General features: G+C 45.2%; 2 protein-coding genes across 24 annotated transcripts in view; both read left to right on the top strand.

Annotated features, from left to right (window-relative positions):
• zbtb7b (zinc finger and BTB domain containing 7B) overlaps positions 1-8,651 on the top strand; it is a 34,390-nt gene extending 25,739 nt beyond the window's left edge. For 2 of the 6 annotated variants that reach the window (XR_015510329.1, XR_015510328.1), the window contains 4 exons: positions 2,896-3,558; positions 5,903-6,120; positions 6,412-7,068; positions 7,116-8,651. Coding sequence is in view for 3 of the 6 variants with exons in the window: in XM_087285392.1 (XP_087141518.1) it covers positions 2,896-3,558; positions 5,903-6,120; positions 6,412-6,925 (1,395 nt within the window). In the remaining 3 variants the exon portion in view is untranslated. 6 annotated transcript variants of the gene reach the window in all.
• A 2,080-nt stretch (positions 8,652-10,731) lies between these two features.
• Positions 10,732-22,123, top strand: khdc4 (KH domain containing 4, pre-mRNA splicing factor). 18 transcript variants are annotated; one of them, XR_015510260.1, is made up of 14 exons: positions 10,732-10,901; positions 14,842-15,010; positions 15,136-15,252; positions 15,337-15,416; positions 15,524-15,576; positions 15,684-15,841; positions 16,008-16,219; positions 16,355-16,415; positions 16,573-16,630; positions 16,758-16,969; positions 19,676-19,807; positions 20,440-20,521; positions 20,853-20,947; positions 21,688-22,123. XR_015510260.1 is itself a non-coding variant. In NM_212593.1 (14 exons), the coding sequence occupies exons 1-14, from the start codon at positions 10,873-10,875 to the stop codon at positions 21,909-21,911; spliced, it is 1,710 nt and encodes a 569-aa protein (NP_997758.1). In that variant the 5' UTR covers positions 10,732-10,872; the 3' UTR covers positions 21,912-22,123. The 18 variants fall into 18 exon arrangements, 12 of the variants coding, with proteins under 12 accessions (NP_997758.1, XP_087141315.1, XP_087141316.1 ...); XR_015510259.1 differs by having other exon boundaries at positions 20,850-20,947; XR_015510257.1 differs by having other exon boundaries at positions 14,839-15,010.
• Positions 22,124-23,787: the final 1,664 nt, after the last annotated feature.

The raw sequence follows: 23,787 nt of genomic DNA, 5'->3' as shown, positions 1-23,787 counted from the left end.
AGCGTTTTGTGTTTGGGAGGAGGCCTTAAGCCCTTATTAAAGCCCTCCATCACATGAAGTAAAAAGCAAGAGGTGTGTGTGTGTGTGTGTGTGTGTGTGCGTGTGTGTGTGTGTGTGTGTGTGTGTGTGTGTGATTGTTTTTCTGGCATATATTGTATGTCTGCGTCTGTTATGTGATGGTTGACTAGTCATCTGGTATCTTCAGTGTTTTCAGGTGTTTGTTTGTTTAATTCTGTTTTGTTTATTATAGTTTGAGTTTGGGTATTATCAGTGGATGTTCACTGCTGAAATGTTGTATGTTAGGTCAGATGTGTAACTGTAACTCTGCTGGATTCCTCTGTGTTTAACACAGTACATGTCGTCATGTTTCTCAAACACTTTCATTAATGATTTTACTGTGAAGCTCATGATCATTGCAGCTCTCCTGTTTTATAACCAGAACAATAAAACTACAGCAATACAAAACCTGTAAACTATACAGCCCAAAACTAAACCTGATCAGTTATTAAAACTGGTGATAAATGCAAAATAAAGATGTTTATGCGTGTTAATATACTCCAGGTATCAGCCACAACCCTGGAGAAAACAAGAGGATGAGCTTTCTTCAGATAGACAAACCCATTTTCATTTAGTGTTGACCTGACCTGAAGAGTTCCTGTTCAAAGTTGGAGCTTTGTGTTTTTTCTAAATTTAAAGGACACATCAGGCTTGTGGAGATTTACCCATAAGAAATTATTTAGTATATTTATTTCATGTGCATGCATAGGCTGTTTATCCAAGTTTGACCAATCAGATGAGGCCGTACTTTCAATCTGGCAACCTGTGTGTGTGCGTCAAGTAGTCAGAGAGAGGCAGAGGGAATATTTTTAATCTGGACTGCATTACCCAGTTGAACCACAGTACTACACACTACACCTTTAACATATGAAACGTTTACCCAGAAATGTGCAAACTTTAAATACCGGTAATTTTAAGCCCCGGTCAGACCACACGATTTCGGCTGGACTTTCTTGATGTAGGGTGTCGTAGAGATTCCTAAACGACAAATAGACGTCATGACACAAGATTCAATCGTTTCTTCTTGAGTAATGTGGCATAGTTCATGACAACCGATCCCCGAGCCTCAAAACACCGTCGCAGAAAGTCTAGCATGTTTAATCTTTCCTCGTTCATTATGACGAGTTCCCCCACGTGTGTGACACGGCCCAATACGAGCACATAGTTATTTTAGTGGATGCTGTTGTTATTGAGCTGGTCAGGTAATCAAAAAACAGGCTGCATATTTGCTGATGAGTTGGTCACGGGTGGACCAGTCGTCGGCTGTGCAAACTTTAACTACTTTCTCTAAAATATTAAAGTGTTTTAAGCAATTTTACCTGACAGACTGGCACAAACATGCCCACATCTCCATTCTCACAACCAGTTTCTGAGTTCTCTCTTCCAGAGGCGTCAGCAGGATTTTATTCAAAGTTACACACATATCTAGCACCACCCTGGCCCATCATCCCTTATTCTTATTTCAATCTCAAAAAACACTGATGCCTGCTGTCAAAGGCTACATTTATCCATTGCCGCGAGTGAGACAGAGTATTCCCCCCCCCCCCCACCTTGAATTGTTTTTCTTTTTTAAATATTTCCCAAATGATGTTGAACAGATTGAGGAAATGTTCATAGTATGTCTGATAATATTTGTTCTTCTGGAGAAAGTCTGATTTGTTTTATTTATAAAAGCAGTTTTTAGTTTTTTAAACACCATTTTAAGGTCAATATTATTAGCCCCTTTAAGACATATTTGTTCTCGATAGTCTCCAGAACAAACCATCATTATACAATAACTTGCCTAATTACCCTAACCTGCCTGGTTACCCTAATTACCCTAGTGAAGCCTTTACATGTCACTTTAAGCTGTATAGAAGTGTCTTGAAGAATATCTAGTCTAATATTATTTACTGTCATCATGACAAAGAGAAAATAAATCAGTTATTAGAGATGAGTTATTAACACTATTATGATTAGAAATGTGCTGGAGAAATCTGCTCACTGTTAAACAGAAATTGGGAACATATAAAAATAAACGGGGGCAAATAATTCTGCCTTTAACTGTATTTGCATATGTGTGTAGTGTGCATGTGTGTAGTGTGCATGTGTTTATATTAGTGCACATGTTTGCATTTATCTGGTTATATCTGTTATCTGTTTAGTTTTACGTGCATATAATGTGTCTGCTGTATTTTGTATATCTGTTTTGATGAGTTGCTGACATTGAGGTTGTTGTTCTTTAATATTTGTGCTAGTGAAGCACTCTGAGGTGCATGTTATGTAGGAAAAGGGCTATAAATATAAAGTTTATTCTAATGTTCTCTGATTTAAAAATAGCAAATAAAAATAGAAGAAATGCCGTTATCAGAATGCTCAGGATAAAATAAATAACATTTTCCTAGTATGTGTGTGAATGGAGCGGCACGGTGGCTCAGTGCTCTCACACTGTGGCCTCACAACAAGAAAGTCGCTGGTTCGAGTCCCGGCTGGGTCAGTGTGTGTTTCTTTGTGGAGTTTGCATGTTCTCCCCGTGTTGGTGTGGGTTTCCTCCGGGTGCTCCGGTTTCCCCCACAGTCCAAACACATGCGCTATAGAGGACCTGATCAACCACACTGGCTGTAGTGTATGAGTGTGTGTGTGAATGAGTGTGTATGAGGGTTTCCCAGTGATGGGTTGCAGCTGGAAGGGCGTCCACTATGTAAAACAGATGCTGAAATAGTTGGCAATACATTCCACCTCTGAAATTAAGACGAAGCCGATTAAATGAATGTGTGTGTGTGTGTGTGTGTGAATGCTGTGCAGTTCCTCGTGTGTGTGTGTGTGTGTGTGTTAACTGGTCCTCATATGTGCCTGCAGGTGGCGATGTCTCCAGGAGAGGACGGTCTGATCGGGATCCCCTTCCCGGAGCACAGTAATGAGCTGCTGTCTCGGCTGAATGCCCAGCGGCGCCGCGGCCTGCTCTGCGACCTCACGCTGACCTCCCGCGGTGCCCGCTACCCCACGCACCGCTCCGTCATGGCGGCCGTCAGTCTGTACTTCCGGCGGCTGTTCGGGGCGGAGGAGGGCGAGGGTGGCGAGGGCGCGGGTGACGGCTGCAGCGTGTGCCAGCTGGACTGCGTGGCGCCGGACGCTCTGGCGGCGCTGCTGGAGTTTGCCTACACCGCCACGCTCACCATCCGCAGCTCCGGCATGCGGGATGTCCTGAAGGGGGCGCAGCTGCTGGGCATCCAGTGTGTGGCCGACGCCTGTCGGGACATCCTGGGTGAGACTGGCGACGCCCCCACGGATGCAGTGGAGGAGGCGGAGCCACTGCCGTCCCGCCGCAAGCAGGACCGCTGCTCCGTATCCCCTGCCAGACCCGTGTGCCGGCGCTCTGAGGACATACACGGCTACGAGGGACACCCGCCGCCCGCCGCTGGGGTGCTGATGAACGGAGGTGGAACCTGGCTGCAAGAGGCCACGCCCATCCCACGCAGACCTGAAGACACACCCTCAGAGGAGGAGGAGTCTGGCCTGCAGGTAGGGATGGCTGATATGCTCATATCACAATATTCACTTATGTTTAGGCCCAGTCCCTGTTCGCCTACTCATAGGGCTGGAAATATCCCCCTAGGAATTGGCCCTCACCGCTACACCTCCAACTAAAGAGAATTGGGACACCCGAACCTTTCATATGAACACTTAGGAGAATTGATAACAATATTATTAATTGATAATTCGGAAGTATTCACTCGGAGTTTAAAAAAATGGCGGTTATGTTATTTTTATTTACAAATATTTACATTTTTATATTTTACTAAGTAAAGGTATAGGTTGTTTTTAATCACGTGGTTCTAGTGACGCATGAAATTCAGATGGCAGGAAGTAAATCCAGGGTTCATACGGTCATGGAAAACCTGGGAAAGTCTTTGGATTTTGACATGGCATTTTCCAGGCCTGGAAAAGTTTTGGAAAAGTCCTGGAAATTAGTTTAACAGATATCTGTATAGCTGAATTAGGGCTGCGCAATATTGGAAAAATCTGACATTACCATAACTAGCATTTCTGTGATGTATACTAGGATGTGAATGACAAGCATAGATCAATAAAATATAGTGAAGATAAAAGTGAATTCTAGTGTTCAGGTGTTCACTATTCAGGTACAGATAATAAATAATCATAACTGCACAGTCTTCATTATATATTATTTCATCTTTATTAAAGTTACAAAGGGCGAGGCAGTGGCGCAGTAGGTAGTGCTGTCGCCTCACAGCAAGAAGGTCGCTGGGTTGCTGGTCCGATCGTTTCTGTGTGGAGTTTGCATGTTCTCTCTGCGTTCGGGTGGGTTTCTTCCGGGTGCTACCCCATGGTCCAAACACATGCTGTACAGGTGAATTGGGTAGGCTAAATTGTCCGTGATGTATGAATGTGTGTGTGGATGTTTCCCAGAGATGGGTTGCGGCTGGAAGAGCATCTGCTGCGTAAAAAACTTGCTGGATAAGTTGGCGGTTCATTCCACTGTGGCGACCCCGGATGAATGAAGGGACTAAGCCGACAATAAAATGAATGAGTAAAGTTACAAAACTTGTCTTGTGGTCGGATGTTTTAAACTCTGAAATATTGAAATGTTCACACAGTCACAGGCCTTAAAGGGACAGTTCACTCAGATTAAAATGTCCTCATTATTTACTCACACTTCACTTGTTTCAATACTATTGGAGTTATTCAATTATATTCTTTTTGTGGTGACTGGTGAGTAATGTTTGGGTGAACTATCTCTTTATAAATGCATGCAGATGATCAACCTTTCCTCCATTATTATTAAACTCTATTAAACTATAATCCCATCATTGCATATCCAGTGTTGTGACTATTGTGGATGCACACATTGCGATATCGATGCTGAAACCATATATTGTGCAGTCCTAACTTGAATATAGGTTAGTTGTCTTTACTTCTTTTCTGTCCTTAACCAAAAACTTGCTCTCACATCGTTATTGCAACTTTGCATAGATATATAATACAAATTTAATCAAAATAGACTGCTGTGTGTTCTGTAATTTGCTGTAATAAATTTGAACGTCATTGTTTCTCTTATTATTTACCCTGCATATGTAGACATTACATCAAACAATAGGTCATGAAAATGTACTTGAAAGTTCTGGAAAAGTCTTGCAGTTTCAGTAGTAAACGTGTGTATGAACCCTGAAAAACTGAATGGGAGTCATGGAGGAAAGTCTGTATTTTTGCGATTTAATAACATTTCAAAGAAGATTTAATCAAAAATAAGCACATATGCAGGACATGATCCTTCTATCATGAAGAGGGACGAGTTTACTACTGAACTAACATGTATTCGTCTGACATTGAGGTGGTGGATGCTGTATAATGTCACACGGAAAATACCACAGAAAATACTATATACAGGGTGGCCCATTTATATGGATATACCTTAATGAAATGGGAATGGTTGGTGATATTATTGTTCTGTTTGTGGCACATTAGTATATGTGAGGGGGCAAACTTTTCAAGATGGGTGGTGACCATAGGGGCCATTTTGAAGTCGGCCATCTTGGATCCAACTTTTGTTTTTTCAATAGGAAGAGGGTCATGTGACACATCAAACTTATTGGGAATTTCACAAGAAAAACAATGGCGTGCTTACATTGTGCTGGAACACACTGGATCCAGAACCTCTGAAATCTGATCCGGCATCTCATTTTATATAGATATATATGAAGTTAGCCTGAGTGTCTGCAGTGTGTAAACTATTTCACATGTAATGACCAATAATAGGTTTTATCGTTAAGCATTTTTGTTTCAGTGGGGTTAGTTTTTACCATTATATTGCAAATTATAATATATACCCCATCCCTACCTGCAGGGGCGGGCCACTCCCCACCACAGCCAATCACAGCTGGCGGACGGAGGGGGAGGCGGAGTCACAGCTGTGAGTGGCAGGAAGAGGAAGTCCCAGACGCCGCAGCAGTGCCCCGTCTGCCAGAAGATCATCCACGGAGCCGGGAAGCTGCCGCGGCACATGCGGACACACACCGGCGAGAAACCGTTCCAGTGCACCGCCTGCGGAGTGCGCTTCACACGGTAACAGCTGCACATGCATGATCATGGCAGTGAGTTAAGGGAGTTTAGTAACTAAACAATAAAACACACTGAAGCAAAGGTGTCGTGCATTTGTCATTCCATCGTAATCTCAACTGGAACATGAAGAGAGGGGCGGGACATAGAGTAGCCCCACCCCTTTTCAAAAAGTCAGCCAATAGCGTTGTGTTTTTCTCACAGCTCTGCCAGTGAGTGGAGCTCAAGAGCATCAAGCTGAATCTCGTCTGTCCTCTGTCTGTTGTGTTCACATGTTCACCTCACATCTGTTTTCAGGAACGACAAGCTGAAGATCCACATGCGCAAGCACACTGGCGAGCGGCCGTACCCCTGCCCCAGCTGCCCGGCGCGCTTCCTGCACTCCTACGACCTGAAGAACCACCTGTCCCTGCACAGCGGCGACCGGCCCTTCGAGTGCCCGCTGTGCCACAAAGCCTTCGCCCGCGAGGACCACCTGCAGCGCCACCGCAAGGGCCACAGCTGCCTAGAGCTCCGCCCCCGCCGACCCCGTCGCACTCCTGGCCCTGCCCCCAGCAGCGACTCCCCGCCCCCGGAGTCCTTCAGCCTCCACCAGCAGCATGCAGAGCACATGGCAGGGCTCCTGGAGGGGCCGGGGCTCCCCCTGCGCATCCCCTACCCGGAGCTGCTGTGGCGGGCAGTGGCGGTGGCGGGACCCATGGGAAAAGATGGAGGATCATCTCCACACGGCGGCAGCACCATCACACGCAACACATACAAGGAGGAGGAGGAGGAGGAGGAGGAGGAAGAGGAGGAGCAAGAGGAGGAGTGATCCCACCCCTGAGTGTGTGTGTGTGTGTGTGTGTGTGTGTGTGTAGCTTCCATATATCAGTCCCGCAGTGGCGTCTCTCTCTGCTCCTGGTGCTGGTGGGCTCCTGAAGGGTCTCTGTTCTGTTTGTTTGTGTTTCTGTGGTTGTGTATGAGTCCTGCGTTTGGAGATTCATCTTTTGTTTATGTCGGAGTGTCGAGGATGTTGACGCTATGCAAACATTTGAGTGATTGAACAAACCTGTTTTAAAAACAGACTAATGAATGAGTTGAGTATGCAGAAGAGTGGGCGGGGAGGGGGCGTGGCCTTGTTTTCTATGGCGGTGTCGCCACCTACAGGCGAGGCGGTGCAGCTGCACTCAGGGTGTCGTGATGAAGGGAATCTACTGAAGAATTTACGTTAGCTGCTCTTCAATTTAGCCTTTTCCAAAGGGAATGACTTGTTTTAATGACAGGAGTTCCTTTCATACCAAAGAGTAGAGGCTAGCTGACACTTCACTTCAGTACGTGAATGTTCCACATCTATCTGTAGCCTTCCAAGCGTCTTCAGCTGGACCAGGTCTCCGTTCTCCCGCAGCTTTGAGCTTGTGGATCTCAGATGATTTTGGTTTACGTCTCTTCTGTTCGGGCTGGATTTTGAAAGCGCAGGTCTTTTGTAAACTATTCTATTTATTTATTTTGGTTTGATATTTATTGTGACTGTCCTGGTTGTGGCGCTTGGGTTCTTCCGCATCTGCTCTGCTCCTGGAGCCTGGTCTCGGGTCGGTTTTGCCTTTTAATTGTAATGGTTGCAGGTAGACGAGGTGCACGTCTGATCTCAGTTTTGCGAGTGTGTGTGTGTGTGTGTGTGTGTGTGTGTGTGTGTGTGTGTGTGTGTGTGTGTGTGTGTGTGTGTGTGTGTGTAAACGCTCAGGTGTAGTAGAGACTGAGATTCAGGCATCCTTTGATTGCAAGTTTTGCACAATAAAAGTTCAGTCCCTCCGCAGACCAGCAGGAAGCGAGGAGGAGTCTTGCCTTTTTTGAAGCAAATGCATATCTGAGATATTTTGGAATATGATGTATACACACACACACATATATATATTTGATTATGTGAATCATAAAGAGTCTCGAATAACCTCAGAACTATAGCTTTAGCCGCCTTGTTTCGCTGCAGGAGCTCGTGGCTCTTTCTCCTCTTGAATATTGAAGCAATATTACCGCAGCCGTGGCCTGATGTCGGGGTGCATTCTGGGGAATTGTGTGTGCGTTACTGCTGACAGTGGGGAAACTACCCAAAGAGGTTTATTTGCACTAAAATGGGATCTGTCTGTGTGTTGTGAAGTACTGCTCCTGATTGTGAATCCTCGTTTCGCCCTTTATTAATGACCCGCGCTCTTCTTCTGATTGAGTTCTTTGCAGAAATCGGATTTTTGTTCATGTGAAAGGTCAAGCTGCCTTAGATTATTTGATTTATTTGACTTTTGCGCGCAACTATTCTCAGGAAATCTTGAGCCATGCACTAAGTGGTTATGCAAACGTGTATTGAATATTAATTTATTGTATATATTTGTGCTTTGGAGATGCGAGCGGCCTGTGGTTTAGTAACGGTACTTCACGTCTGTTCTGCGTAAGTTTCTTTTCTATGGAAGCGGTGACGGTAATCAGGGATCTGTTTCTGTTCAGAGTCTAAATCTTTATTTCTCATGGTGTACAAATGAAGAGAAAATAAACAGATTTATGTACAAAGAGCCTGTGTTTTCCTCTGTTGTGTTAAGAGTAACTGATGAAGAACAATCCAATTATACGTTAATATTAGGTTTCACCTCAGCCGGGCTTTATTCTCTAATGGACCCTTTTCACAAGCCTGTTATGTTGTGTTTCATGGTCATCATAATGTTTAATATTCGAAAGTTTAAAATTTTTTTTTTAACATTTGTATGTATTTATGCATGTACAGTTGAAGTCAGAATTATTCACCCCCTTTGAATTTTCTTTTCTTTTTTAAATATTTCTCAAATTTATGTTGAACAGATTGAGGAAATGTTCACAGTGTGTCTGATAATGTTTGTTCTTCTGGAGAAAGTCTGATTTGTTTTATTTCGGCTTGAATGAAAGCAGTTTTTAATTGTTTAAACACCATTTTAAGGTCAATATTATTCGCCCCTTTAAGCTATATTTGTTTAGTCTCCAGAACAAACCATCGTTATACAATAACTTGCCTAATTACCCTAACTTTACCCTAATTACCCTAGTGAAGCCTTTACATGTCACTTTAAGCTGTATAGAAGTGTCTTGAAGAATATCTAGTCTAATATTATTTACTGTCATCATGACAAAGAGAAAATAAATCAGTTATTAGAGATATCAGACACACTGTGAACATTTGCTTGCTCTGTTAAACATCATTCGGGAAATATTTAAAAAAGAAAAGAAAATTCAAAGGGGGCGAATAATTCTGACTTCAGCTGTACTGTGGTTACTCCACCTAAATCCACTGTTCAGATATTGTATTTCAGAGTAGGGCTGCACGGTTCTGGCTAAAATGTGAATCACTGTATTTTTTGGTTAAAATCAAGATCACAATTCTTTCTCACGATTCTTAAGATGTAAATTAAAGGTTAATATGAGCAGGCTATTATTATTGTTAATTCTCAAACATATCGCCACCTTGGAGTTATAAGGTTCTCTCTGCATTCTGAAGGATTTTGAGATGTTGAGCTTCAAACTTTTTGCAATTCATATAGCAAACAGTATGTGTGTAACTTTTTTTTTAAGTTTTAAAATGTGAACAACAAGTTTGATTTAATAAGAATATTTCAATAACTCAATTTTGACAAAAATGTCAGATAGAACCATTTCCCTGCTGAAAAATCCAGCTTAAAACAGCCTAGGATGGCTGGCTGGCTGGTTTTAGCTGGTCAACCAGGCTGGTTTTAAAGGGGTTTTAGCCATTTCCAGCCTGCTTTAAGTTGGAAATAGCTGGTTTCGGCAGAGCTCCCAGTCTGTCCAGCTAAAACCAGGCTGGAAAGGGCTGGAAACCAGCCTGGAATTGGCCAGAACTTCTCTAAAACCAGCCTGGTCGACCAGCGTAAACCAGCCTAGGATTTTTCAGCAGGGACATGGGTCCTTATGGGTTATTATGGGTCCTTATGGGTTATTATGAATCGAACGACCCCTCATAAAGCCTGACTGTGTATTGCTAATAATCTGTGATAAACCATCCTTCAAACAATTAGAAAAATCCTGTGCTGATAGTTTATAATTATTATTTAAAATGTAATGGGTCGCAGATTATCTACATTTTTAGGATCTTTGCCGGGTGGAGGCTGGAAACTGATTACCCACTGAAAAGACCGGATCCGCGTGACTGCAGCGCCACCTGCCGGAGGAGAGCGGAACAACACCAATAGAGTCACAGCTCAGATTAAATATGAATTTATTGACACGTGATTTTCGATACTTGAGTTATATTTTACATTTAGGCCTATTATGAATATTTTTGTGGACAACTAAACTAATAATAGCAGATAAAGTAGCATAAGAGTGAAAAATATGAAACCAAATCAAGCAATATTCTGATAAAGAGTATTAGCTAGAGCAGTTTTATATCGGTGGTCAGGGTGATGCTGCTGCTGTATAACCGAGGATCAATGGGCAGAATGAACGCGATACTAACTTGATTATAAAGTTCACCGTGATCAGTCTGTACGGGTTTGCTTTATTGTAAATAAATGTTTATTATTTTAATCATATATTTTTTGAGTTTTGTTCATAAATACAGAAGCTTGCTCTTGAAGAAACAAGAAGCGCGCGGTGGGCGTGCAGCGCATGAATGCTGCGCGTGCGCGAGGGTAGCGGAAGTGACGGGCTTAACTTATGCGTTTCCGTCGGCTGTTTTTGCTGGAGCGTCAGAAACGGAGCGTTTCCACTCGATTAATCAAGAGCAGAAGATTAAACTGAAGACATCAGATGTCATTCGGTGTTCCGCACAGCGGCGGGTGAGTGACTGAGAGTGTGTGAGAGTATGAGAGTACGTGTGTGTGTGTGTGTGTGTGTGTGTCACTTAATGGCGGCTGTTGCATAACAACACACAGAACAGAAGCAGAAGCTCGTGAAGCATTTATAAACCTGATCAGAGGTCAGTCCTGCAGCTCAGAGAATACAGCGGGAACAGAGAGATGAGCACGCGCGCACACGCACGCGCACACCCTGCAGAACTAATGTGCACATGACAAATATGTAGAGCAGGGGAGCCCAAACTCAGTGCTGGAGGGCCGCTGTCCTCTATATTGTTGTTCCAGCCCCGGTTAAACACACCGGACAGCTGATCGAGCTCTTCCAGGTATACTAGAATCCTCCAGGCAGGAAGTTGGAGCTAAACTCTGCAGGACACCGGCCCTCCAGGACAGAGTTTGGTCTCCCCTGATGTGAAGCTCCTCCAAAGCTGCCTGTGTATGAGGGGCTGGAGATGCAGATCAGATCAGCTCCACTCCTGTTACTGTCGCTTTGAGGTCAGAGGCTGTGATGATATTCCAGTGTTTCCAGGTGATCTGACTTGTCTGATTTACCTGTGTTCTAAATAACAGCAGCAGCACTCAACAGAAGGAATATTCTCCACATTAAAGGAGTATCCGTCCTAACCAACAGCTCGAATTTATATATATAAGAAACCGCGTCTGTTCCTCACAGCAGAACACTGACCATGCTCAGCTCAGCTACAGCTCATGTGCTTTACTCAGTGTTCAATGCCAGTAAAGCCTAGTTCACACTACAGGATTTTAAACATCAGCAGATCGCTGTGCTGTTCACACTACATGACTTGACTTTGTGTCTTTTAATCTCTGTGGTGTTCACACTACGCAACACTCTGTGAATGATCCACAAGAGGGGGGTCACACACTACATGATCTGACAACATCTCATTCCCCATCAGCTCATTCAAGCTACCAAACCACAGCCAATGAAAATTTGAAGGAGAAGTCAGCAGAAAAAGCTGAACACTATTGGCTGCTTCTGTGCTGATGACATCACTGACAGCGTTTCAAGCTTTGGAGAAAGCATTTAAAAACATCGTCAAATCAGCTGATTTATCAGCGCATTAATCACTCATCTGCAGGTTCTAGTGGAGAGATACACAGAGAGTTTAATTTTTGTAATTGTATAACTCTTTGAAATAAAACTAACAAATAACACCCTGCCGCTTTCTAACTATCAGTGTATTTCTTCCTGACATTGTCATTTTTTATTACAAAACAGTAAAAAACTGAGCATTTCTGCCTTAAATTACCGTATTGGTCAACATGACTGCATGCATGTCTGATACTTTTCACTGTGACTTTAAATATGTGTGCATTTTCTTGCCTGGCAACTTCCTGCTAACATAAACAAAACCTTCTGATGGCAAAAACATCAATTTACTTCAGATATCTTTCAAAACAGCAGATTCTGTGCCGAATAGCTCCTGTTTGTAAGTGAAAATGAAAGCCAAGACCTTTGCGTGTTCTAGTATCTTACCTACATATTTATAGGCTGTATTACCAAAAAAAGATGATATTTTTAGGGTAATGGTGTCATTAAATATGATGCCAGACATTCAAAGCTTAATTTTAATATCTCAGTAATAGCTTTGAATGTAAATATGTTGTGACAGTATGGCGTTTATATGAGAACAGTCAGGATGAGCAGTATGGTAATTCTAATAGTTACAGAATTCTAGTTCTACTGTTAATATAGTCTACTCTCATGTCTGTGTTAACGCAGAATGAAGCGAGTGCACCGATGCCCATTCTGACCAATCACAGATGTTTCTGCTGAGCTCCTGAACACACAGCCATTCAGCTCATGCTGATCTGCTCTCTCATTGGCTGCAGCTCGTCATTACATCTGACCACACGTGGGGTTGAGTCGGCCGACTGCTCTGGAATATTCAGCATGCTGAATGTTGGATTTCCGTCTGCGAGGTGTCGGCGACGCGTCAGCGAGCCTCGTTGATGCGTTGTTCAGTAGTTCACACATAAAGAGCAGCGAGCGCCGAGCACCCGCAGATTTCTTCCCGATCACAGCCCGATCTGTCGGCGAGCTCGTTAACTTCAAATCGGGCTCAAATCAGGCTTAAAATCCTTTAGTGTGAACTAGGCTTAAAGTGAGTCTGACAGGACATGTATCAGCACATTACTGACGCCAGCAGCAGCAGAGAGTTCAGCTCAGATCTGCAGAATACAATAAAGCGTCTGAAACTGAACCTCAGAACTGCAAACCAGCACATATCAGTGATCCAGCATCCACATTACTCATGTTGAAGAGCTGTAATGTGTGTTCATCAGAGTATAAAGCTCAGTGTTGTGCTGGAGTGCAGTGAGGGCTCTATTCTGTGCTGCTGAATGTCTGTGTTTACATGTCTGTCCTGTTTCCTCTGCTGTAAACCGCTGAACTGCTCATCACTGCGCATCTCATCATGTAGAGTGCTGTTAGGACACAGAGGTACAGTGTGATCTGCTCGCCTAATGTTCACACTCTATACAATATCTATAATATTAGCTCATTATTAACCTCATGTGGAACTCTAAATCTGCGTCTCATTTCAGAGTCTGTCACTGTCCAGCAGCCTCATATCAGTCACAGATGCATGCTTTTAGAGTCTTCCTGACTGAATGAATGTAATCTGTGGTTTTCCATCAAGGTAACCCGGAGTGCTGCAATATAATTGGCTGAACTGGCATTGGGCTGTTTAATCAACCATAAACACGACAGCGTTCCGGCACGGAAAACACATGTTCACAGCAGAATATCTGACTCCAGCATTGTTTCTCAGATAAACAAGCGTGTTCACTGCATGATCTGATATATCTGCACACACATGATGCTGTTTTAAAGTCAAAAGCTTACATACTGCAACCTTAAGAAGTAGAAGAAGAATCTAAAACACAACATCTGTTGATGCGGTGTGTTGCATTCATCTGGACACCCTGAAAACTCATGCAAACATCATCTTTCTGGATCTCTCATCTGCTTTTAATGGCATTTCTCCTAGCATATTAGCTGCTACTCCTGCAAAATAATTTGAATAGGCTACAAAGTGCCCTTGTGACCGGTTATCTTAGCGGTAGAATCCAACAGGTTAAAATGACAGGTGTTATTTCAGATGTGTTCTTCAGCTGGAGCTCCCCAGGGTTGTGCATTATCACTGTTATTATTTACTTTATATACAGATTCCACCAGCAGGAAGAATATTAAATGATCAAACATTGAACTGACAAATCATATTAAACTCTAAATATATTTTTGTGTGAATTTAATTCATTTCTATTTTATATATTTGTCTTAAGTAACTTTATATTGTATTACGACTTTGATTTTATCATGTAGTATTTTTATGTATATCTATTTAGCCATGAAATAGCCATAACTCGCTGATGTGGCAATAAATAAATAAATAAATGTATACACATTCTTGTATGAATTTATTTAAAAACAGGTGTATTGTAACCTATCACCTCAGAGCACTTAGGTTGCTGGTTTGAGCCTCGGCTGGGTCAGTTGGTGTTTCTGTGTGGAGTTTGCATGTTCTTCCCGTGTTGGTGTGGGTTTCCTCCGGGTGCTCCGGTTTCCCCCACAGTCCAAACACATGCGCTATAGGGGAACTGATCAACTACACTGTCTATTGTGTGTGAATGAGTGTGTATGGGTGTTTCCCCAGTACTGGGTTGCAGCTAAGATTGCATCAGCTGTGTAAAACATGCTGGAATAGATGGAAGTTCATTCCACTGTGGTGACCCCTGAAAACTAAGTGACTAAGCTGAAGGAAAGAACACTTAGACCACTGTAAGACACTGTAAACTGCTTATAGTACTGTAACACAGTGTGTGTGTGTGTGTGTGTGTGTGTGTGTCTGTGTGTGTGTGTGTGTGTGTGTGTGTGTGTGTGTGTGTGTGTCAGCAGCAGTCGGCGCAGTAAGTGGGATCAGGCAGGTCCGGATGCTGATGCAGGCTCCGCCCCCACTGGAGCTCTGGATGCTGCCGCTGCCGTCGCCGCCAAGATCAACGCCATGCTGGTGGCCAAAGGCAAACTCAAGCCCTCGCAGATCAGCAGCGCAGCGCCCGTCGACAAGGTGTGTGTGTGCGTGTGTGCGTGGATGTGTTTCACAACATGAAGAAACTCATACTGGTGGCTGAGAGGATTGCAATGTGCCTTATTAATAAGACAGAACGTGTGTGTGTGTGTGTGTGTGTGTAGGCTGCAGGTGCTGGTGGTAATAAGCTGAAGGATGATCTGGTGGTGGCGGAGGTGGAGATCAATGACGTCCCGCTCACCTGTCGAAACCTGCTGACCCGCGGACAGACTCAAGATGAGGTCAGAGCACCGGCCACGTGTGTGTTTCATGAACTGTTGTATGTGTGTGTTCTTGCACTGATGTGTGTGTGTGTGTGTGTGCAGATCAGCAGAGTGAGCGGTGCTGCTGTGTCCACCAGAGGGCGCTTCATGACAGTGGAGGAGAAGAGTAAAGCTCTGCCCAGGTCTGACGCTCTTCATCAGCTGCTCTTCATCTTCATCACACTCTTCTTTACATCCTGTCGCTCAGTGTGTGTGTGTGTGTAATGTGCTGCTCTCTCTGTGTGTGCAGTGACCGCCCGCTGTATCTGCATGTCCAGGGACAGACCAGAGACCTGGTGGACAGTAAGTGTGACCACACACACACTCATTCAGTCTGACCATAACCTGTGTGTGTTTAACACTGCTCTCTGTGTGTGTGTGTGTGTGTGTGTGTGTGTGTGTGTGTGTAGAGGCTGTTAACCGCATTAAGGAGATCATCACTAACGGTGTGGTGAAAGCGGCCACAAACTCCACCTACAGCGGAGCCACGGTCACCGTTTACCAGCAGAGCGGACCCTCAGTACCCACAATCCCCTCTGCTCCACACAAACCACACTATCCAGGAGGAGTGAGTACACACACACACACACACACACTTAAATAATCTTAAGAAGCATTTCCTGGATTACCTTGAACAATGAGTATTGGTGTGTGTGTGTGTGTGTGTGTGTGTGTGTGTGTGTGTGTGTGTGTGTGTGTGTGTGTGTGTGTGTGTGTGTGTGTGTGTGTGTCAGATGCACTATGTCCAGGATAAGGTGTTTGTGGGTCTGGACCAGGCGCTGCAGGGCTTCAATGTAAAGGAGCGTGTGGAGGGCCCGAGCTGCTCGTTCCTGCAGCACATCCAGGCTGAGACCGGGGCCAAAGTCTTCCTGCGGGGGAAAGGCTCTGGCTGCCTGGAGCCCGCGTCCGGGAGGGAGGCCTTCGAGCCCATGTACATCTACATCAGGTCAGTGTGTGTAGATCAGACACCGACATAGACATACGAACAGAAACACACACACACACACACACACAGGTGATCGGTCCCTCAGAGGAGTGCTGTGGAGAACAGCAGTGTTGATGAGTGTGTCTGTTCCTCCAGCCACCCCAAACCTGAAGGACTGGCTTCTGCAAAGACCCTGTGTGAAAACCTCCTGCAGACCGTAAGAGCCGCCATCACTCTGTCTGTCTGTCTGTCTGTCTGTCTGTGACGTCACTATTGCTTATATAATATTATCTTTATTTATAATAAATATGTGGTGTGTGTGTGTGTGTGTGTGTGTGTGTGTGTGTGTGTGTGTGTGTGTGTGTGTTTGTTAGGTCCATGCAGAGTATTCCCGTTACCTGAATCAGATGAGCAGCATGATGCCGACTCAGGGTAAAACACACACACACACACACACACACACACATACACACACAGATGAATATATTCAGTGTTGTATAGTTCATGTAATGCAGAACTGATGCCTTGTGTGTGTGTGTGTGTGTGTGTGTGTGTTCAGGATTCATTCATCCTCCTGTTGTTAACGGACTCCCGCCGCAGCCCCCGTATTACTCTCCTGCAGGTTTCCAGCCGTCCTATCCCGCGCCCGTCCCGCCGCCGCCGCCACCCATCGCTCCTCAGTATCCTGTGGCTCCTGTGGCCCCGGCCCCTGTTCCCCCTCCAAACGCACAGTATCCCATCACACCGGTGCCTGCACACGTCCCCACACAGGTAACACACTCACGTGCACTTTCATCTCATCTAGAGATCGTCTCTGATCGTCTGTGTGTGTCTGTTTGTCTGTGCCCCTGAGTGTCTGTGTCCATATGGGTGCGCGTGTGTGTGTGTGCGTGCGTGCGTGCGTGCGTGTGTGTGAGAGACTGTCCATCCATGTCTGACTGTGTTTGTCTGTCAGCATCTGTGTCTGACTGTGACAGCGTCTCACTGTCTGTGTCTGACTGTCATCTGTCTCCATGTCTGATTGTCTGTCCATCTGTCTCCATGTCCAAATGTGTTTTGACTGTGTCCGTTTGTCTCCATGTCTGACTGTGTCTGTCTGTCTTCATGCCCAACTGTGTGTGTGTCTGTCTCTGTCCGACTGTGTCTGATTGTCTGTGTCCATCTCTCTCAATGTCCAACTGTGTTTCTCTGACTGTGTCCATCTGTCTTCATGTCTAACTGTGTGTGTGTATGACTGTCCGAATCTGACTGTGTCCAACAGTGTCTGTGTCTGACTGTTTGTGTCCATCTGTCTTCATGTCTGACTGTCCAATGGTGTCTTTGTCTGATTGTCCGTGTCCGACTGTCTGTGTCCGTCTGTCTCCATGTCTGACTGTGTCTGTCTGTCTTCATGGCCAACAGTGTGTGTCTGAATAGCCGCATTTCCACTATCAGGTCAGTGCGAGCCAGGGCTTATATCGGGCCAGGCCGGGCCAATCGCCCGGGAGGTTGAGCAGTGAGGCTGAAATCATGTCACGTTTCCACTGTGGGGCTAGTAGCTCGCAGCGCGTCACGCAAACCCCGCCCCCAGAACATCCCCCGAATCGAACGTCACTCAAACCGCCCACTTCAGCGAGAATCATGCAGATAAAGCACACCATCACATCATCACGAAACTATTAAAATAGGACAACCAAAACAAACAAATGACAGGTTCCTGTACAGCAGTACAACGCATGTCTATACGCACATGCCTGTGTGTTTCCATTCATCATATTCATTTACTCGCCGACCGACTGGCATCGAAATCCAGTGGTCTTGCCACCAACGGAGGGACCCAGCGCAGGGAGCGCACACATCCATAATATAACACCACATATATAAAATTCTCCGTTAATAACTCGATATAAAATGTATTTTATAACATCCTCTAGACAGAATCTGTCCAACATTCATCCCGAATGCTCCGGAGAGAACTGAAACATGATTATTTTCCCCCTGTAGGCTTTATGACACTTAATAGGTGATTCCCTTTATTTAAAGATGTTGCTTATTATATCTTAAGTAAAGGAAAGTGTTCAGTGTTTCAGCACATAAGAGCAGCACGTAATAAAATATAGCCTATTTCGTTGCGCTCAGCAGCAATGCACTAATAAAGCTCTTTATGTATTTTAAATTTCCTTTTTTAATTTGACCACGTTATATAAAAACATACACACTTGTTTGAGGACACAGAACACATTTTGAACTTGCAGTTTTCCCTGTCAAAAAAGTGCTGCGCGGCTGCAGACAGAAAAAAAGGTCGCCTAGTTTCTGCGTTCACTCACCCCGAAAATGCTCTGTTTGCATGATTTGATTAATATCATCGTATCCAAATACTTTATAAATAATATTTAAAACATTTTCCAGTGTTTATTTATTTATTTATTTTTTAGAAAATCTTTTTTTCAAAGAGGCTTTTGAAAAATGAAAGTTTAATATAATTTTGAAACAGTTTGATATAGTACCTAATTGTTATAGCTATAGCTTTTGTTAGTTTTATATTGGTTTATTTATTTAATGTGATTTTATTATAGGCCTATCTGATATTTGTAATTCTTTAAATTATTTAAATATAGCTTAGGCTGTTTTATCTAGATATGACACTATTGTTTTGAGCCTACAAAAGTGGACATGAAATTTGTAAAGTTTAATGTCCTACTGTTGTATTCATATAGTGTATTATCTCCAAAATAAATTAAAACAATAAAAATAAAAGAAAAAAGCCGCTCGCAGCATCAACAGAGCTATGAATGGAGCGCTCTTTTCCTCGGTCTCACACACGCACAGGCATCTAAACGCGCAAAAACACACTTATTAAACTTGACAAAAATCCTTGAAATCCTTTACTGTCTGCTGTGTCTTTAATATGGTGTAAAGATTAGTATGCGTTATTGAAACATCAAAGAGACACAGCAAAGATAAGTGACTTATTAAAACTATCATTTTATGCAACAACCTTACATTTAAAAGAGGAACATAAGGGCGATCATATGCAAAAAAGACCCCAGCCTATAATTTGTTCCAGATGTTTTCTTTCTCTTATTTATTTGTTTGTTTATGTGTTTGGCGCATGTACTCATGTGCGATCGGAAAACTGTGCCCGCCTCTCCTTTCACTCCGCCCCGAAGCCCCGGCTGGCCCTCTTTGGCCCAAGGTATTCAGCGGGCCGAAAAAGGCCGGCCGCTGGCCCCAAGAAAGCCCCGCTTTGGCCCGATTAGGCCCCGGAAGTGACAGTGGAAACGCAACTGGCCTTGGCTCGCCCTGGCTCGCTCGCTTTAGGCGCGATAGTGGAAACGCAGCTACTGTCTGTGTCCGACTGTATCCAACAGTGTCTGTGTCCGATTGTCTGTGTCCGTCTGTCTCCATGTCGGACTGTTTGTCTCTGTCTGTGTGTCAGTGAGTGACTGTCAGCATCTGTGTCCGTGTGTTTGTTTAAATGCTGGTCTCTGTGTCCAGACTCTACTTCCTGCTGCGTTCCCGCCCACTGCTCCAGTTCCGCCCAAACTCACGGCTCCGCCCAACCCGCCACAGAAGCGGCGCTTCACTGAGGAGGTGGACGAGATGGACCGTGGCCTTCTGGGATACCAGGTGAGCTGTGGACGCCTGCAGATCAGCACTGACCAATCCTGTTCCACAGATTCCTGCAGGTCACAGGATGAACCGCCGGCACGACTGACCCCTGACCTCACCACCGCTCCACACCTCTGCGGTGTTTATTTAAGCCCTAGTGAGCCGCCTACATAGACAGCATCATCTTAGTACATCAGTTTATGTGGTTATATGTATATTCCACTTCAAGATGTTAAAATAAAGTGTGTGTGTGTGTGTGTGTGTGTGTGTGTTTTCCAGTGGTGCATGATGGGAACTGTTTGACTAAATAGTCCATGTAGCTCATGTTTTACCTCTTGCATAAGCATTTGAGTGTGTGTGTGTGTGTGTGTGTGTGTGTGTGTGTGTGTGTGTGTGTGTGTGTGTGTGTGTGTGTGTGTGTGTGTGTGTGTGTATGTATGTGTGTGTGTGTACATTTGTGTACATATGAGAGGGTGTGTGTGTGTGTGTGTGTGTGTGTGTGTGTGTGTATGTATGTATGCAGTGTGAGTGAGATGGGTCACGTGCGTGCGTGCGTGTGTGTGTGTGTGTGTGGCTGTAAATGAGGGTGTGTGTTAATGCTGTTGTGTTTTTCTGCTCATAGCATGGACCCATTCATATGACTAATTTAGGTGCAGGCATGCCTGTGGGCAGCTCAGAGACGTCCGGACCCCCATCTGCTGCTTCCTCAGTGCCCGTGAGAGAGAGAGACAGGTGAAACATGCACACACACACACACACACACACACACACACACACACACACACACACACACATTGAGATGCTGCATTTTACACATGGAACAGTATAAGACAGTATGTGTAGTGAATATATAAAGCTGTGTGTGTGTGTGCGCGCGCTGATGAACATCACATCAGCTCAGAAGACCATCAGCTGATCATCCTGACTGATTATGTGTGTGTGTTTTTCTCTTTGTATGTGTGTGTTTGTTTATTGTGTGTGCATGTGTGTTTCTCTGTGTGTCTGTGTGTGTGTGTGTGTGTGTGTGTGTGTGTGTGTGTGTGTGTGTGTGTGTGTGCAGCAGCAGACAGCTCATGCCGCCTCCGTGTGCTCCAGCGCTGCTCAAGCCTCTGAGACCTTTGAAAGCAGACGAGAGTCCATCAGCGCCGAGCCTTCTGGGTAAGCCCTGCCACACACACACACACACACACACACACACACACACACACACACATACATACATACATATTCACACACACTCTCTCACACATGCACATATTCCCTCTTTCTCACACACACACACACACACACACACACACACACACACACACACACACACATACATATTCACACATGCACATATTCCCTCTTTCTCACACACACACACACACACACACACACACACACACACACACACACACACACACACTCTCTCTCTCGCTGTCTTTCACATACACTCACTCACTCACACACACACACACACACACTCACTCTCTCTCACACACACACACACACACACTCCTCCATCAGGCTGATGCTTTCTGCATGCAGATAGCGGCTGCAGCAGCGGTGGACTGTTTCTCTAGATTAAAGGTACAGCTGAAGCGTGCGTGCGTGAGTGTGTGTGTGTGTGTGTGTGTGTGTGAGAGCGAGTGTGTGCGCGCTTCAGCTCGTAGATTAGCTGTGGAGGCTCTCCCCTGCGCGTCTGCGTGTGTGTGTGTGACCGCAGCTCTAACACACCTCTCTCTTGTGTTCTGTGTTCTCTCTCTCTCTCTCTGTGTTTTTATCTCTCTTTCATGTCCCTGTGGGGGGATGCCGGATGGGCGGGGCCTCCTCCTCCTGCTCGGCCTGTGATTGGACGGCTGCGCTGGTGTTTGCGGGTGTGTTTGGTGCTGTTGTGTTTGTGTTTTCTCCATCAGAGCCGCAGGTGAAGCGCATGCGGACGGGGCTGGTGGCGTACGCTGGAGACTCCTCAGATGAAGAAGAGGATCATGGGCCGTCCAGAGCCGCCGTCACTGCAGCAGGTAATCCGGGCGCAGGCTGGAACCCGTACCGCTGCCCGCCGTCCCCCCCACACCGGCCCAAAACACAGACTGCACCGCAGCCGACGCAGCAGAACATGCCCTTCTGGATGGCGCCGTAAACACACACACACACACACACACACACACAGACTGACACACACAGACTGACTGACAGCAGCAGCGTGACCATCGGCCTCAGAGAGGATCATGTGATGAGGATGAGGAGGGACTGACCGCAGCTCATCCTCTTTTAAACGCTCGGGTTCTGCTTTGCTTTGTGATGTTTCCTCTTCCTCTGTGACTAATAAACACACACACACACACACCTTTACATCTTCAGTCTGCCTCCTTCTTTGAAATGTTATGCGAAACAAGAGAAAAGCAGGGGGAAGCCTAAAGTCTCCTTACAGAAGTTTATTTTAGAGTCGCAGTGACCAACACAAGTCTCACACCGCAGCAGTCACTGAGCTCCAGCAGACAGCAGCAGGATGCTGATCACAGAACACACCCCTCACTCAGCTGATGCCCACCCACCTGACCATGACCTGCAGTGCTGCAGCGCGCCTGTAGAGGGAGACACAGCAGACGAGCGGCAGACTACATGATGATCCATCACTGCATCATCTTTGCCCCTCCCTCTTCAACCACATTTCTGATTGGTGTCTTTGAGCAGGAGGGCGGAGCCAACATGTCTTTCACATCAGTGGAGATCCACCTATAGATGAATTACTGGTATGCGCAGCGAGGTTGCAGAAAAAACCAGGAGCACTAGCATTTACAGCGAGGGAATGACATCCGATGTGGTACAGAGTGTTGTTGTATTAGAGATGAGTTATATTGATGACATATATCTATTATTTATTATAACAGCTCTTCACCCAGTGATAAGCACAGTTATTCAGCTAAATCAACATTAAAGTGAGCAGCGTTCATGTCCCGTGATGACCAGATTCAACACTATGTAGAGCTAAAAACAAGGTCCCGGAACAGATCAGGGTAACTGATCCCGCATGCTAGCCGGGGATGTAGGGGGGTCGCACACACAAGTCAAAAGTCAGGGGGGCGGTCGGTAGCAGGACGTTGGATAGCGGAGGGGTGTCACAAATGTAAGTTAAGAGCCGGGGCGGGGGTTGATTATCACGAACGAAAGTGAAGAGGGTTGGGGGGTCGTGGAACAAAGTGAAAGCGAACAGCGGACCGGGGAGAAGGGCGGGTGAGTAGGGGGATCTGTAAAATGAGGTGCCGGATCCAGCGTGTTCTGGCACAAATTAAGCCCTGTATACAAGGCCTGGATAATCATTAAGCAGAACTCTGACAGTGAACTGCAGCTGTACGGCAGGGTGTGTGAACACATGTCTACATTTCATTCTGAGCATTCAGTGTCTGCAGTTTCATTCACCATATTGAACTGTCATTGCTGCAATCAAAAACCAGTGATGTGTCTGATTCAGCAGAGCGTCAACTTACCCAATATAACATGAGCTCTGCAGAGTCCAGCATTTCTAATGAGATTAGCTCCATTCAGCTCCCTTTTAGCCAAAGACGTCTGCGGTTGGCATTAAAGCAGTGTGGTGTATGCTAAAACTCAAGCTTTCGAATTTGGCATCCTACCGCACAACACCACATGTTTGCTATTGCAACTAGTCTTTCTTTTGCAACTGGTATGCATGGCTAAACCTGTGTGACGTAGGTTGGTAATTCCCCTATAACTGGTGCCCAAACCTGGAGAGCCGGTGTCCTGCATATTTTAGTTCAAACCCCAATTAAACACACCTGAAGCAGCTGATCAAGCTCTTTCTAGGTATACTCAAACTTCCAGGCAGGTGTGTTGAAGGAACCTGGAGCTAAACTATGCAGGACACCGGACCCCTAGGACTGAGTTTGGACACCCCTGCCCTATTAACAGACCACAGCTGTTTGAAAATCCAATCAACACCCCATCAAGCAAATCAAGCCCCGCCCACATTTGTTCTTTACTCAGATGACTTTAATGTC

This window comes from Danio rerio, chromosome 16, assembly GCF_052040795.2.
Source record: "Danio rerio strain M-AB ecotype USA chromosome 16, GRCz13ab, whole genome shotgun sequence".
In the NCBI taxonomy this organism is placed as follows: Eukaryota; Metazoa; Chordata; class Actinopteri; order Cypriniformes; family Danionidae; genus Danio; species Danio rerio.
The sequence above is the reverse complement of the archived record's forward strand: the minus strand, read 5'-3'. Positions and strand labels throughout refer to the sequence as shown.